The sequence below is a fragment of the Erythrolamprus reginae genome, chromosome 4 (genome assembly GCF_031021105.1).
Source record: "Erythrolamprus reginae isolate rEryReg1 chromosome 4, rEryReg1.hap1, whole genome shotgun sequence".
Classification (NCBI taxonomy): domain Eukaryota; kingdom Metazoa; phylum Chordata; class Lepidosauria; order Squamata; family Dipsadidae; genus Erythrolamprus; species Erythrolamprus reginae.
The window spans coordinates 93,354,299-93,366,589 of NC_091953.1; the positions used below are offsets into that span (position 1 = coordinate 93,354,299).

General features: G+C 41.5%; 2 protein-coding genes across 6 annotated transcripts in view; one reads left to right on the top strand and one right to left on the bottom strand.

The window, feature by feature from the left end:
- The window catches only part of PPP2R3B (protein phosphatase 2 regulatory subunit B''beta), a 57,936-nt gene extending 54,505 nt beyond the window's left edge, over positions 1-3,431 (top strand). Inside the window, exon 14 of the mRNA XM_070750908.1 lies at positions 2,314-3,431. Coding sequence (XP_070607009.1) covers positions 2,314-2,458 — 145 coding nt within the window. The 3' untranslated portion in view covers positions 2,459-3,431. The remainder of the gene's footprint in view (positions 1-2,313) is intronic.
- A 1,319-nt stretch (positions 3,432-4,750) lies between these two features.
- Positions 4,751-12,291, bottom strand: part of LOC139166809 (cohesin subunit SA-2-like) — a 75,962-nt gene continuing 68,421 nt past the window's right edge. For all 5 annotated transcript variants that reach the window (XR_011559048.1, XM_070750903.1, XM_070750902.1 and 2 more), the window contains 4 exons: positions 10,392-10,582; positions 10,022-10,196; positions 7,650-7,728; positions 4,751-5,310 (listed from right to left, as the gene is read on the bottom strand). Coding sequence is in view for 4 of the 5 variants with exons in the window: in XM_070750903.1 (XP_070607004.1) it covers positions 5,302-5,310; positions 7,650-7,728; positions 10,022-10,196; positions 10,392-10,582 (454 nt within the window). In the remaining variant the exon portion in view is untranslated. The remainder of the gene's footprint in view (positions 5,311-7,649; positions 7,729-10,021; positions 10,197-10,391; positions 10,583-12,291) is intronic.

Consider the following 12,291-nt stretch of genomic DNA (forward strand, 5'->3'; position numbering starts at 1 on the left):
CTCAAGTGACCTGAAAACAGTACAAGTGTGACTTTTTTTCAGCAAGAAAGAAGCCCCCCACCTCCCAAAAAAATTATCATAGACAGAACCCCTGAAATGATGCAAAGTCGTGAAATTTCAAGTTTCAGATATGCAGGGAAAACTTTTTACAGGGTCTCAAAGTTTGAAAACATGTCTCACAGACCCGAAGAGGACAGCTGGGTTAAACCAGAAGATTTGTTTTTTTGCTCTCCCCAAGTTCCAGAGTCTTTAGGCTTTCCCCACCCCGCCAGAGGCCAGAAATGGTTTGTTTCAAGTTGGGAAATGGGCTGTTTCTGGCCTTTGGAGGGCCTCGGGTGGGGGTGGATGAGGGAGGCCATTTTCGCCCTCACCAGCCTCCAAGAAATGCTCTAGAGCTTGGGGAGAACAAAAAACAGCTCTTCCCCACCTACCCCTCCGGAGGCTGGAAACAATGGGCCCAGAAGGCCCAAAAATGAACAGGTCAGCTTATGCGTGCAAGCAATGTCCACCAAACAGCTCTCATGTCCACCAATTTGGCTCCATGTGCCACTTGAGGCACGTGTGCCATAGGTTCGCCAACATGGTTCTAGGCAGAGGATGGTGCAAATACACTCTAATATCACTGTTTTTTTTAAATTACACTAACTCCTTGAGTGTTGGATATACATACATGCCAGTGGTAGGTTGCTCCCAGTTCAGCCCAATTCTGTGAACCAGTAGTGGCGGAAGCGGGAAGCTCTGCCCACCCACCTGGGATGTGTGTGCAAGGGTCACGCAAACCAGTAGCAATGGGGTTTAGAACCTCTACTGATACACGCAGATAAATTGCTTAGTGGTTAATCTATCATGATTTTTTTTGTCCAGGAAGGACTACAGACTTAATTTATGAGGAAAATCTATATGCCTAAAGGTCCTTTATTTATTTTATTTATGTATTAATCGGATTTATATGCCACTCCTCTCCGAAGACTCAGAGTGGCTTTGAAAGCTTTGCTTAACTACTTTAACATATTTTAACCGGATTATTTTTTAACAGAGTTACTAACTCCAAGCCTTTCAAGGTAAAAATCTGTGTTATTGGATATTTTACTAGATTTGTTGATTGGGTTATTAAGAATTAATATTAAATAATTGGAAGGAAACATCCTGACTATTGTTAGAGAAATCCAGTATTGTGGGAACTGGCTAGAGAAAAGGCTCTCAACCCCCTGCCCTTTCTGTGTTACAGGCTCCAGGAACAATTCTCAAGATACATAGGAGAAGCGATGTTTCATCTCCTTCTCCTCTTTCACCACAGAAGCAATTCTGTCACCACACTTAATTTATTACTTTTAGTCCCAACAGATGGTAACCAGTTGCCTCCAGGAAATGCACAAAGGGGACAATTTTTACCCAAAATGGACACATAAAATAAGAAATAGGGATATGTTACCTGTTACATTCAATTTCATCTAAAATTAATTCTAGAAATTGCAAGTGCTTCCGATAATGTGGGTTTCACTGAGAGAGGACAGAAACTACCCCAAATAGTGCAGCTTAGTTTTGAATAAGTGGACATAAACTTCCCAAATAAAATACATCTATACATCTATATTTACTTCCCCCATTTAAAGAGGGAAAGTTACTTCAAAGCATGCAAGGGGACTCATGCAACACCTGTTGGCAATCCTTTAAAGCAGCTATGTCTTTTGATGGGCTCTCACAGCTGTCCTCCACAACTGCACTTCAACCCTGGGAAAAATAGTTCGGTTTAAGCAGCTGTCCAAAAATATTAGACATGCACACTCCACCCATTGCTCCATTTGAATACAAAGCACTATCCAACACTAATGGATATTGTCTTTAAAATTACTGTAGGTAATAGTGCGCAGTAAAATTTGCCTATTTCCTCCTCTTGTTATTCAGACTATGGAATATGATGTAATAAATACACAAGTAACTTTTACAAATATGTATACAGGAAGTCCTTGACAGCCATTTATTTAGAAGTGGTTTAAAGTTATGAGAGCCTTAGAAAAAAATAGTTTGGGCACTTGGTAACTACCTAACATTTATGCATGGTTGCAGCATCCCATGGTCACATGATTGCAATTTGGGATTTGAAGGAGCCCATTGAGGAAACTGGATTCATTTAACAGCCATCTGATTTGCTAAACAACCAAACTGATACATTTAATGACTGCTATAAAAATATTGTGAAATAATGTTCCATTCTGTTTACAATCACAATGACTTATGATAGAAATTCTGGTCCCAATTGTGCTTGTAAAATGAAAAAACTGTCAGTCTGAAGTTGTTCCTTTTTCTTTTTAGTTACGAAGCTGAGCTGATTCCTGGTGACCATCAAAAAACCAACATACTAAAATATCAAATGGAGAAAAGACCCTTTTTTGATATGCCTTCTCCTTTGGCAGATGTTGACTTGGATGATTATGATTATGAAGATGATTTTGAATAAACTTTATTTGTAGAAGTATAAAGACTGTCTGCAGCAGGTCTGCTAAATCTGTAGAATTGTCTCCCCCCCCCCCCCAAAAAAAAGTAAAATTGAGTTTTTTATGCTGCAAAATTAATACTTTCAAAATATCTAAATGGTTACATTTGTATGGAATGACACTTTTTATTTATTTATTCAGTGGATTGTTGCCTAGGAAAAAATAAATTATTTATAGACGCCCTTTCTTTAAAGAATTACAGTATAAAAGTACTGGCTTGTTTTTATACAAAATACTAAACTTTCTCTTGATCACTATAATAATAGAAGTCCTTGCTCTTGCAGTCTCCAAGCTAAAACTAACTGTCAAGATTCAAAGAAAAAAGTCATGATTGTGAATAGAGATCGCAGTTCAGAACTCAAGTAAAGCATCACTGGATAAGCTAGATACACACTGGCACATGTAGGAAATTATATCCTGCCTGAAAACGGGCTATAATTTCCTACCCTTTAGCATTCATTTTGTTCTACTAACTGCAATTTAAAAACTGGCTTTTATTGCTCACTTAAACAGTTATGGATATTATATTCCATGTCAAGGGAATCAATTGTAAGTTTTACTTGATCTGTGATGTGCACTAACCTTGTATGGGCATTTAGTGTGGTTTTTTAGTGGTTGGCTAATGACACATTCCATGAATATTGTTACCAACAGTGTCAAAGTAGCTGAACTGTCTGATGCTTTATTTACCTACATGAGGTGAGAGACTGCTTATAGGGCAAGATAGATATTGCTGTTCTGGTTTTTTTTTAAAGTATAACGTTTGTAGTGCCTTAATTATCCTTATGTTCACACAAGAAATGAAATACAGTAAAGGAAATTCTAGCTGTTAGGTTTTCCCAATAAACAAAAAACTATCTTGTTTGCTGTGTAGATCTGTTAAATATTTAAAATATCATGTTCATATTTTCAAATAAAGGTTTTTTTTCATACATGTAACTCAGCAATTTTTTTAATGTATCATCACAGAAATTATTGAAAGTGATTTCCAATTTGAATACTAGAATTATTTTCATATAACATTAGTAGATGTACACTTTGTTAGTAGATGTATACATCAACATCTGTTTTGCTAATTGGCCAGTTCAGACACAACTGAGAAAGTATCTAATCTGAAATACTAAAAAGCTGTTGCCCACAACAGGGACCAGTGATTCTCAATCTTGGTAACTTCCCAGATGTGTGAATCTCAACTCCCAGAATTCTCAACAATATAGTGTGGGTTGAAAATGACATATGCCAAAGCTTTTAAGATGGGAAACACTCAGTATGTGTAGTTCTGGATGGGTAAACTCTCTGTAAGATAACTTTTTAGGATGCTTTTCTCAGTAGGCTCAAAACTTAGGAACAATGTATTGTATGTAATAAAAGTGAATATTTTTAGAAGTGCTGTAGTCTAGAATATAAATTAAGTAACAAATATGTATACAAGAGACATGGATTGTTTTACCATTAATGCTACCCTTGTAAATTATAGTTGTCCTATATTGCAATTTACCCATTTGGGAAAGATTACTATGATATCCATGCCTATGCCTGTTCTGTCCAGCTTGGTCAATTAGCAGCAATTAAACCCCAATGAAGACTCAGAATCCAAAGGAATATATACAATAGTCTATTTACAGAGCAACGTGCTGAAAACAGTGTGGAAATCAAAGGAATAGCACTTCGCCTGCCAAGAATCCAGCGTTATCAGTCCAACTGATAATGAATGTCCAAAAGAAAGTCTTAAATTAAAGCCATTAATTCTTGGCGTGAACAAAATGTTTCTCAAGACTAGATTTTGCAGGGTTGCAGCCAGAAAACACTGTCTGTTAGCTCTCTCTATTCAGAAAGGAACGTTGCAATTCTGCAACAAACTTCATTTTTTTTCTCCCCTTTTATGCTAACTGTGATAATGTGATCTGTGTTGCCCAAAATACTCCTGTCTCCCTCGCATTCTTCTGACTATTGCATCTAAAATGGGGTCCACCATTCCCCCACCCTCCTCTGATTCTGACACCATCACAGCTGGGGGGTCTGCAGCCTCTGGAGTACCCCCATGCCCCAACTCTCCCTCACTTTCACTGTCCGACTCCTCTGATAAATACACTGGCCTATGAAGCCCCCAGACAGACCCGGTTCATTCTCCTCAAAGTCCGTGACCAGGGGAGCCAGATGTGAGCCAACCACAACAATGCCCTTCCTATGATGCAGTATCTTTTTCACTTTTCCCATTAAAAGAAAAAAAATGACTTGCTTTAAAAATACAGACAGACAGAACAGATCACTCAGTTTATTTTACAAACAGCTGAATATAAAAATGTGAAATGAAATGTCTTTTTAAAAAAAAAATATGATAAACACGTTGGCAGAGTGAACATTTTGTTGTGATACCTAAGGCAGCACACAAGAAGTTTGTATAGTTCTTCTGATTTACGTTAATTTCTATAATTTTGCTCTTTGAATCTTTTGGCTTTCTCTCTTGAAAACAGATTGTCTACCTTATTTAAATACCTTATTCCATTTTGCCATAGAATACTGAGCTGCAACTTCTTGATAGTCTACACAGTCTAGACTCTAGAACTACATTTTGGGTAGAAAGTCAAGTGTGCTTGCAAAAACTGTATGTGAGCTGGTAACATCAGAAAGTATAGAAAATACTGGCTGAAGAAGCTTCCATTTTATAGAGGTCAAATGTTGAGTTGTACCGATCAGGCATCCAAATAATTCTTGCAAAAATAGTTCAAAACCCATTTTACATTTCGGGTTGGCTTTTTAAAAAAATTAAATAAAAAGTAGAGGCATTTCCAGCGATCTTTCTCTTCTAGGTATCCTAAGCAGTAAAAATAAGACAATTAGTGACAAAGACAATGTTTTAAAAGACAAATGTATTAAATTATGCTCCCTCAGAGCCTCTTACAGTTACTACCATTCCTTGTACCCTGTTTTCCCCAAAATAAAACATTCCCTGATAATAAGCCCAATCGGGCTTTTGAGTGCAAGCACTTATTTCAGGGTTCAAAAAATATAAGACAGGGTCTTATTTTTGGGGAAATACAGAAGATAAAATACTGTTTTGGAATATATATACCTCTCCTATTTATAAAACAATTTTAATTATTTAATCTGCACTCACTAGATTACATGCGGTCCAAATGGCATATTCAATCTACATTTTCTTTTGACTATAATTCCCTAGATTTAATCCATTTTACTCTTGCTAAAAAAATTCCCTTGTTGAGAAAACATACAGCTCCAGAGATTTATTCTTTTGTTATCACAATTTCCACAGGAACATATTAGTCCGTAAATAAGAAAACAAGTACACTAGTCTCTGCCACAGGAAAAGCACTAAACTCAAGCCATGCTCACTCAGGGCAGAAGAATGACAGTTGATGGGATATATCAGCTATGGCCATTTTTAAAAAAATTCCCCTTCTATTGTTCCAATGTCAGAGCAGGTGGAATTAAGATAATAGGAAGCTGTTAAATCCAGATAATTCAAAGCCATCTTTATCATTCAAAGCCATCATATCACTTTACACACTTTACACATGTGACATCTAGCAAGATTCTATTACAGGGATCACAGAAATAAACATATGTAAAACCCGAGTACAGTGGTACCTCTACTTACGAACTTAATTTGTTCCGTAACCAGGTTAGTAAGTAGAAAAATCCGTAAGTAGAAGCACTTTTTCCCATAGGAATCAATGTAAAAGCAAATAATGTGTGCAAACCCATTAGGAAAATCCAAACTTTAAGGCTTAAAAAAAAGTGGCAGGTGGAAAAAGTGAAGGCTAACAAAGTGGAGATGGACAGCGAGGAGAAGCGATGAATGGAGGTCCTACCGAAGGCTAACACCGCCCCAAATCGCTCCCAAAATCACCCCTCCAAATGCTTCCTATGTCACCCCAAATCGCTCCCAAAATCACCCCTCCAGATGCTTCCTATGCCACCCCAAATCACCTCCAAAATCACTCCCCCAAAAGCTTCCTACAAGTCATCTCCAAAAATACCCCTCCAAAAGCTTCCCACGCCACCCCAAATCGCTCCCAAAATCACCCCTCCAAAAGCTTCCTACATCACCCCAAATCGCTCCCAAAATCACCCCTCCAGATGCTTCCTATGCCACCCCAAATCGCTCCCAAAATCACCCCTCCGAAAGCTTCCTACACCACCCCAAACCGCTCCCAAAATCACCCCACCAGATACTTCCTACACCACCCCAAATTCCTCCCAAAATGACCCCTCCAAAAGCTTCCTACGCCACCCCAAATTTCTCCCAGAATCTTCCAAAACCACCTCTCCTTTCAAAATGCCTCATTTCTCCTTGCTGCAATCCATTTACCTTCGTTAGGACCTCGATTTGGGGTGGCATAGTAAGCTTTTGGAGGGGTGATTTTGGAGGCAATTTGGGGTGGCGTAGGAAGTGCCTGGAAGGGTGATTTGGGGAGTGATTTGGGGTGGCGTTAGCCTTCATTAGGACCTCGATTTGGGGTGACATAGTAATCTTTTGGAGGGGTGATTTTGGGAGGATTTGGGGTGGCGTAGGAAGCTTTTGGAAGGGTGATTTTGGAGGCGATTTGGGATGGCATAGAAAGCATCTGGAGGGGTGATTTTGGAGGCAATTTGGGGTGGCCTAGGAAGCGTCTGGAAGGGTGATTTTGGGAACGATTTGGGATGGCACAAAAAGCGTTTGGAGGTAATTTTGGAGGCGATTTGGGACGGAATAGGAAGCATATGAAGGGGTGATTTTGACTGAGATGAGTCAAAGGAAACGGTAGGCTAGAGGGGATTTTGGCAGCAGATCGGGGGCGGCTGCGGGGAGCAGAGGAAGCGGAGGGGAGCAGAGGAAGCAGAGGGGAAATTGGCAGGGATATGGAGCGACTGGAGAGCTCCTCCAACGCGCGCACGCCATTTTGGCTGTTCCTCGCAGCAGCAGCAGCTGAGAGAGAAGCAATGGTTCATAAGTAGAAAATGGTTCGTGAGTAGAGGCAAAAAAATCTTGACCACACGGTTCGTATCTCAAAAAGTCTGTAGGTAGAGGTGTTCGTAAGTAGAGGTACCACTGTATTACTAAAGTAAATTATTTCAAAGGGATTAATTGATGTATTCTTTCTATTAGTGAAAGAAAAAATATTTTAAAACTATGTTAGAATCATTCCTAACCTCCTCAGCGCCAACATCAATATCAGCTTCTTCAAGGGGATCTTCTCCCAAATCCTCTTCCTTGACTGGAGCCTGGGTACTAAAATGAGGAAGCGGGGGGACAGAATAGTTTCTTGTCTTCCAAGTGAAATCATTTGCTTGGTTCTTGTTAATTTTTACAATAATAATTCTGAGAAATCAATATTTAATCATAATAATTTAGGAAACAATATAATAGTTTGCTTAACACAAATTTCACCCTAGCATTATTAGTTTCTCTTTCAAAAGAAATATCATTTCTATCTGAAACTCAAAAGCTGCTGACGTTGTCCCAAACAACACTAAAGTAAATGGAACAATAATCTGATTTAGAATATGACAGCACTGTATGTTCTTCAACAAAGACTCCATTTAAATGTCATATCTTCTGTCCATATGCTCCACTCCTTTTAAAATCATCAAAGAAACCTAATGTATTTAGATGTTTCTAAATAGAACTTTTTTGAATGGAAGAAGTTCCTGCATCACACCTGTTTTGTAACTTTCGAAAATGGTTTTCTATTCAGCAGAAAAGACAGGAAGCATTACAGTGATCCCTCTATTATCGCGAGGGTTCCGTTCCCAGACCCCTCGCGATAATCGATTTTTTGCAATGTAGGGTTCCGGAAGTAAAAACACCATCTGCGCATGTGCGCCCTTTTTTCCATGGCCGCGCATGCGCAGATGGTGGAGTTTGCGTGGGCGGCGGGGGGAGACCCAGGGAAGGTTCCTTCGTCCGCCTAGCAGCTGATCTGCTCGGCAGCGTAGCACCAGCGAGGAGCCGAAGATCCGGGTTTCCCCGCTGCCCACGGAAAGGGGAAACCCGGATCTTCGGCTCCTCGCTGGTCCCCAATTCCGCCAACATCAGGCTCTCCACACGCCCTTTCGCCGTAACACGAGAGCCTTCCAAAAACTCTTTCCGAGCGCCTCAGAGCAGCACCCCCACCCCTCTTTGATTCCCTCAACCCGCCCGGCCCCTCGCTCCCCTTTTCCACACTCCAACCGAGAGAGGAGTCCGCGCTGCTCCGGCTGCCGTGTCTCCTTCTCCCTCCTCCTCCTCTTCTTCCCCGCTCTTCCATCCTCTGCCGCCGAGGTCGCCAGGAAGGGAGAAGAAGAGTCAATGAACGGCGCCAGCCTCCGCTTCGCCCAACGCAAAGCGCGAGAGCCCAGACCTGGAGGCAACGCGCTCGCTGTCCGCGGCGCTTCGAGTTTCTCCTCCCGGAGGCGCGCTCGGCGCTCGCTGCAGCCGAAGATCCGGGTTTCCCCTTTCCATGGGCAGCGGACGAAGGAACCTTCCCTGGGTCTTCCCCCGCTGCAGCGAGCGCCGAGCACGCCTCCGGGAGGAGAAACTCGAAGTGCTGTGGACAGCGAGCGGGTTACCTCCGGGTCTGGGCTCTCGCGCTTTGCGTTGGGCGAGGCGGCGGCTGGCGCCGTTCATTGACTCTTCTTCTCCCTTCCTGGCGACCTCGGCGGCGGAGGATGGAAAAGCGGGGAAGAAGAGGAGGAGGAGGGAGAAGGAGACACGGCAGCCGGAGCAGCGCGGACTCCTCTCTCGGTTGGAGTGTGGAAAAGGGGAGCGAGGAGCCGGGCGGGTTGAGGGAATCAAAGAGGGGTGGGGGTGCTGCTCTGAGGCGCTCGGAAAGAGTTTTCGGAAGGCTCTCGTGTTACGGCGAAAGGGCGTGTGGAGAGCCTGATGTTGGCGGAATTGGGGACCAGCGAGGAGCCGAAGATCCGGGTGGGGAAACCCGGATCTTCGGCTCCTCGCTGGTGCTGCGCTGCCGAGCAGATCAGCTGCTAGGCGGCCGCTCGAGAGCAAGAGGGGGAGAGATAGAGAAAGAGAGAGAAGGAAAGAAAGAGATGAGAGAGGGAGGAAGAGAGTGTGAGAGAGGAAGAAGCAAGATAGAGAAAGAGAGAGAGAAAGAAAGATGGGAAAGGAAGGAAGAGATGAGAAAATGATTGAAGCAGAGAATGACAGGAAAGAAAGAGAAAGAGACAGAGAAGTGACTCTTGGTGATGACGTATGACGTCATCGGGTGGAAAAATCGCGATATAGCGTTTCGCAAAGAACGAGATCGCGAAACTCGAGGGATCACTGTATAGTAGTTGTCATAAGTTTGAAAACCATGATGGAATTATACAAAATATTAAATAATGGTTTGGACTGTGACCTGAGGATATTGTTTCAATTAACCCCCAATATCAATTGTTTAAACTGCAGTCGGACTGATCTTAGGTCACCAAAGAATCTTGGATATATTTTGAAGAAAGAAAACACTGCAACTTCTAATGTATCTAATGAACTCGATTTGATGGCATATCCTGTTTAACAGAGTAAATCCAACAAGTCTTCTTACCTATGTTTTCTCTTTGGAGTAGCAGAACCCAATGGGAGGGAATATTCTTGGTGATAATTATCATTAGATTTAAGCCTCTTCCTGTTTCTCATTCCCAAGGAAGGCAGGGAGGATGGATAACTAGTCTCAGAAGTCCTGTTCGTCCTGTCTGTGGGACTGATTTTAGTCAAGGACCCTGAAATAGATAATTTCATCATTCATACTTTAGCAGCATTCAGCCATGTTTCTCACTGAACACTGATGTAGACAGATACAGATATTACTGAGGCCTAAAATCATCCTACTTGAAGTGGTATATCAGAAATGTTAATATGTCATCAACCCTATCATCCAAATGTAGCTTTGTATACATATTTCAAAAATGTCATACCTTCAGCTAATTTCCTTTTACAAGAAGATGTCTTTGTAATACTGACAGATGGACACTCTTGTGAGCTGCTGCTAGCAGAATTCTCATCATCATCACTAGCCAACAAAGACATTCTGTACCAAGCCACTGAGTGCCATGTATCTTCTTTACAAAGTGCTGTTTCGGGTACATATCTTAGGAAATAACTATATCTAAATGTGAAGATTGGGGGGGAAACCATTATGTTACTTTTTCCAGCTTTTAATTAACATTCTTTCAGAAAAGATGCAAATACTCATGATATTACATTTAAATTAGACTTAAAATGTGACACCCTCTAACCTCACTTCTCATCCCAAATGTGACAACAGACCATTGGTAGTTCCCTTATGCTGCAGGATATGTGAAATCTACCTCGCTACTCATCCAAGGAACTTACCCACTATTCAGTCAACACTAAAGAAGCTTCTTGGATGAGAAGTGAAATATTTTCAAGGGAAAACCCCCCAAAAAAGTCCAGTTGTCTTTTGGGAAAGCAACCTTGGGACAACCATGGCCTGGATGATTGAGAATCTCCATAGATATTTAACTGTCCTGGATTTTAATAGCACTGTTTTTAATGTGTGGTCTTTTTTTTCCTGTTAAACATTATGCACTTTTTATACAAAGTGGTATATACATTAATAAGAACACTTACTCTATTGAAGCTGGTTCCAAAATATATTTAATTGCTAATTTATATATTCTAATCTAGACATTAAATACAATCATTTTTCATGACTTGGTCATCAACACATGCTCCTCTGCATGCATAAATGCATATAAATATACAGTCATTATTGAAACATATTCATCTCCATTGATATATCATTGTCAGAGTTACCAAAAGGTCAGCCTAAAATAATGGAAAGCTCATTTCTTCAGTGTAAACACAAAGAACGTTGAACTGTCTTCTCAATGCACTGCAAGGAGAGTCCAACATGGGTAGTACTTCAGCCCTATTGGAAGGGACTGAATTAAAAATTTGCATAAATAACAGGTCCTGCCCCCATGCTGCCCTTAGTGGGTCAGTCTATAATAAAAACGAAGTCATAGTGTAAGTAAACCAAGAACTTTTATTGAACGTTAATAAACTCAAATAACTAAAGTACGGAACTGTGCCCCTCAGCCAAAAGGCTGGGAGGGCTTGGACTCTCCTTGCAGTGCATTGAGAAGAACGTTCAGGTAAGTTCAACGGTTCTTCTCCACTGCACTGCTACGGAGAGTCCAACATGGGATATACCCAAGCTTACTCCACTAGGATGGGAACAGGCTGGACCAGGGGCGCAGGATTTTGGCACACCCTCTGCAGCACTCTGCAGCCGAATGCTGCCTCAGCCGAGGCGTACGCATCCAGGCGGTAATGCTTGATGAAAGTATTGGGAGCGGCCCAGGTAGCAGTGCAACAAATGTCTTCAATCAGTGTTTGCTTCACCCATGCTGCAGATGTGGTCGCACTCCTCGTGGAATGGGCCGTGATGCCTTTTGGAGATGTAGATCCTGACTTGTACGCTGTAATGATACAAACACTGATCCAGCGGCTAACGGTTCTAGGCGAGATTCTAGATCCCATGGATGGTGGGAATTAGGAAACAAATAGTGATTCTGTCTTTTGAAATGAACTCGTACGTCTGATGTAGATCTTAGGGGCATGTCGGACATCGAGTTTGTGCCATTTCAGTTCCAATGGGTGCATCCCATGGGTGCAAAAGTCAGGTAAAGTGATTTCTTGTGCTCAATGAAATACTGTGTTTATTTTTGGTAGGAAAGTCGGGTCTAATCTTAAAACCACTCTGTCTGGGTGAAAGATGCATAAGTCCGGTCTGATTGACAGAGCTGATAACTCTGATACTCTCTTTGCCGATGTTATAGCTACCAGAAA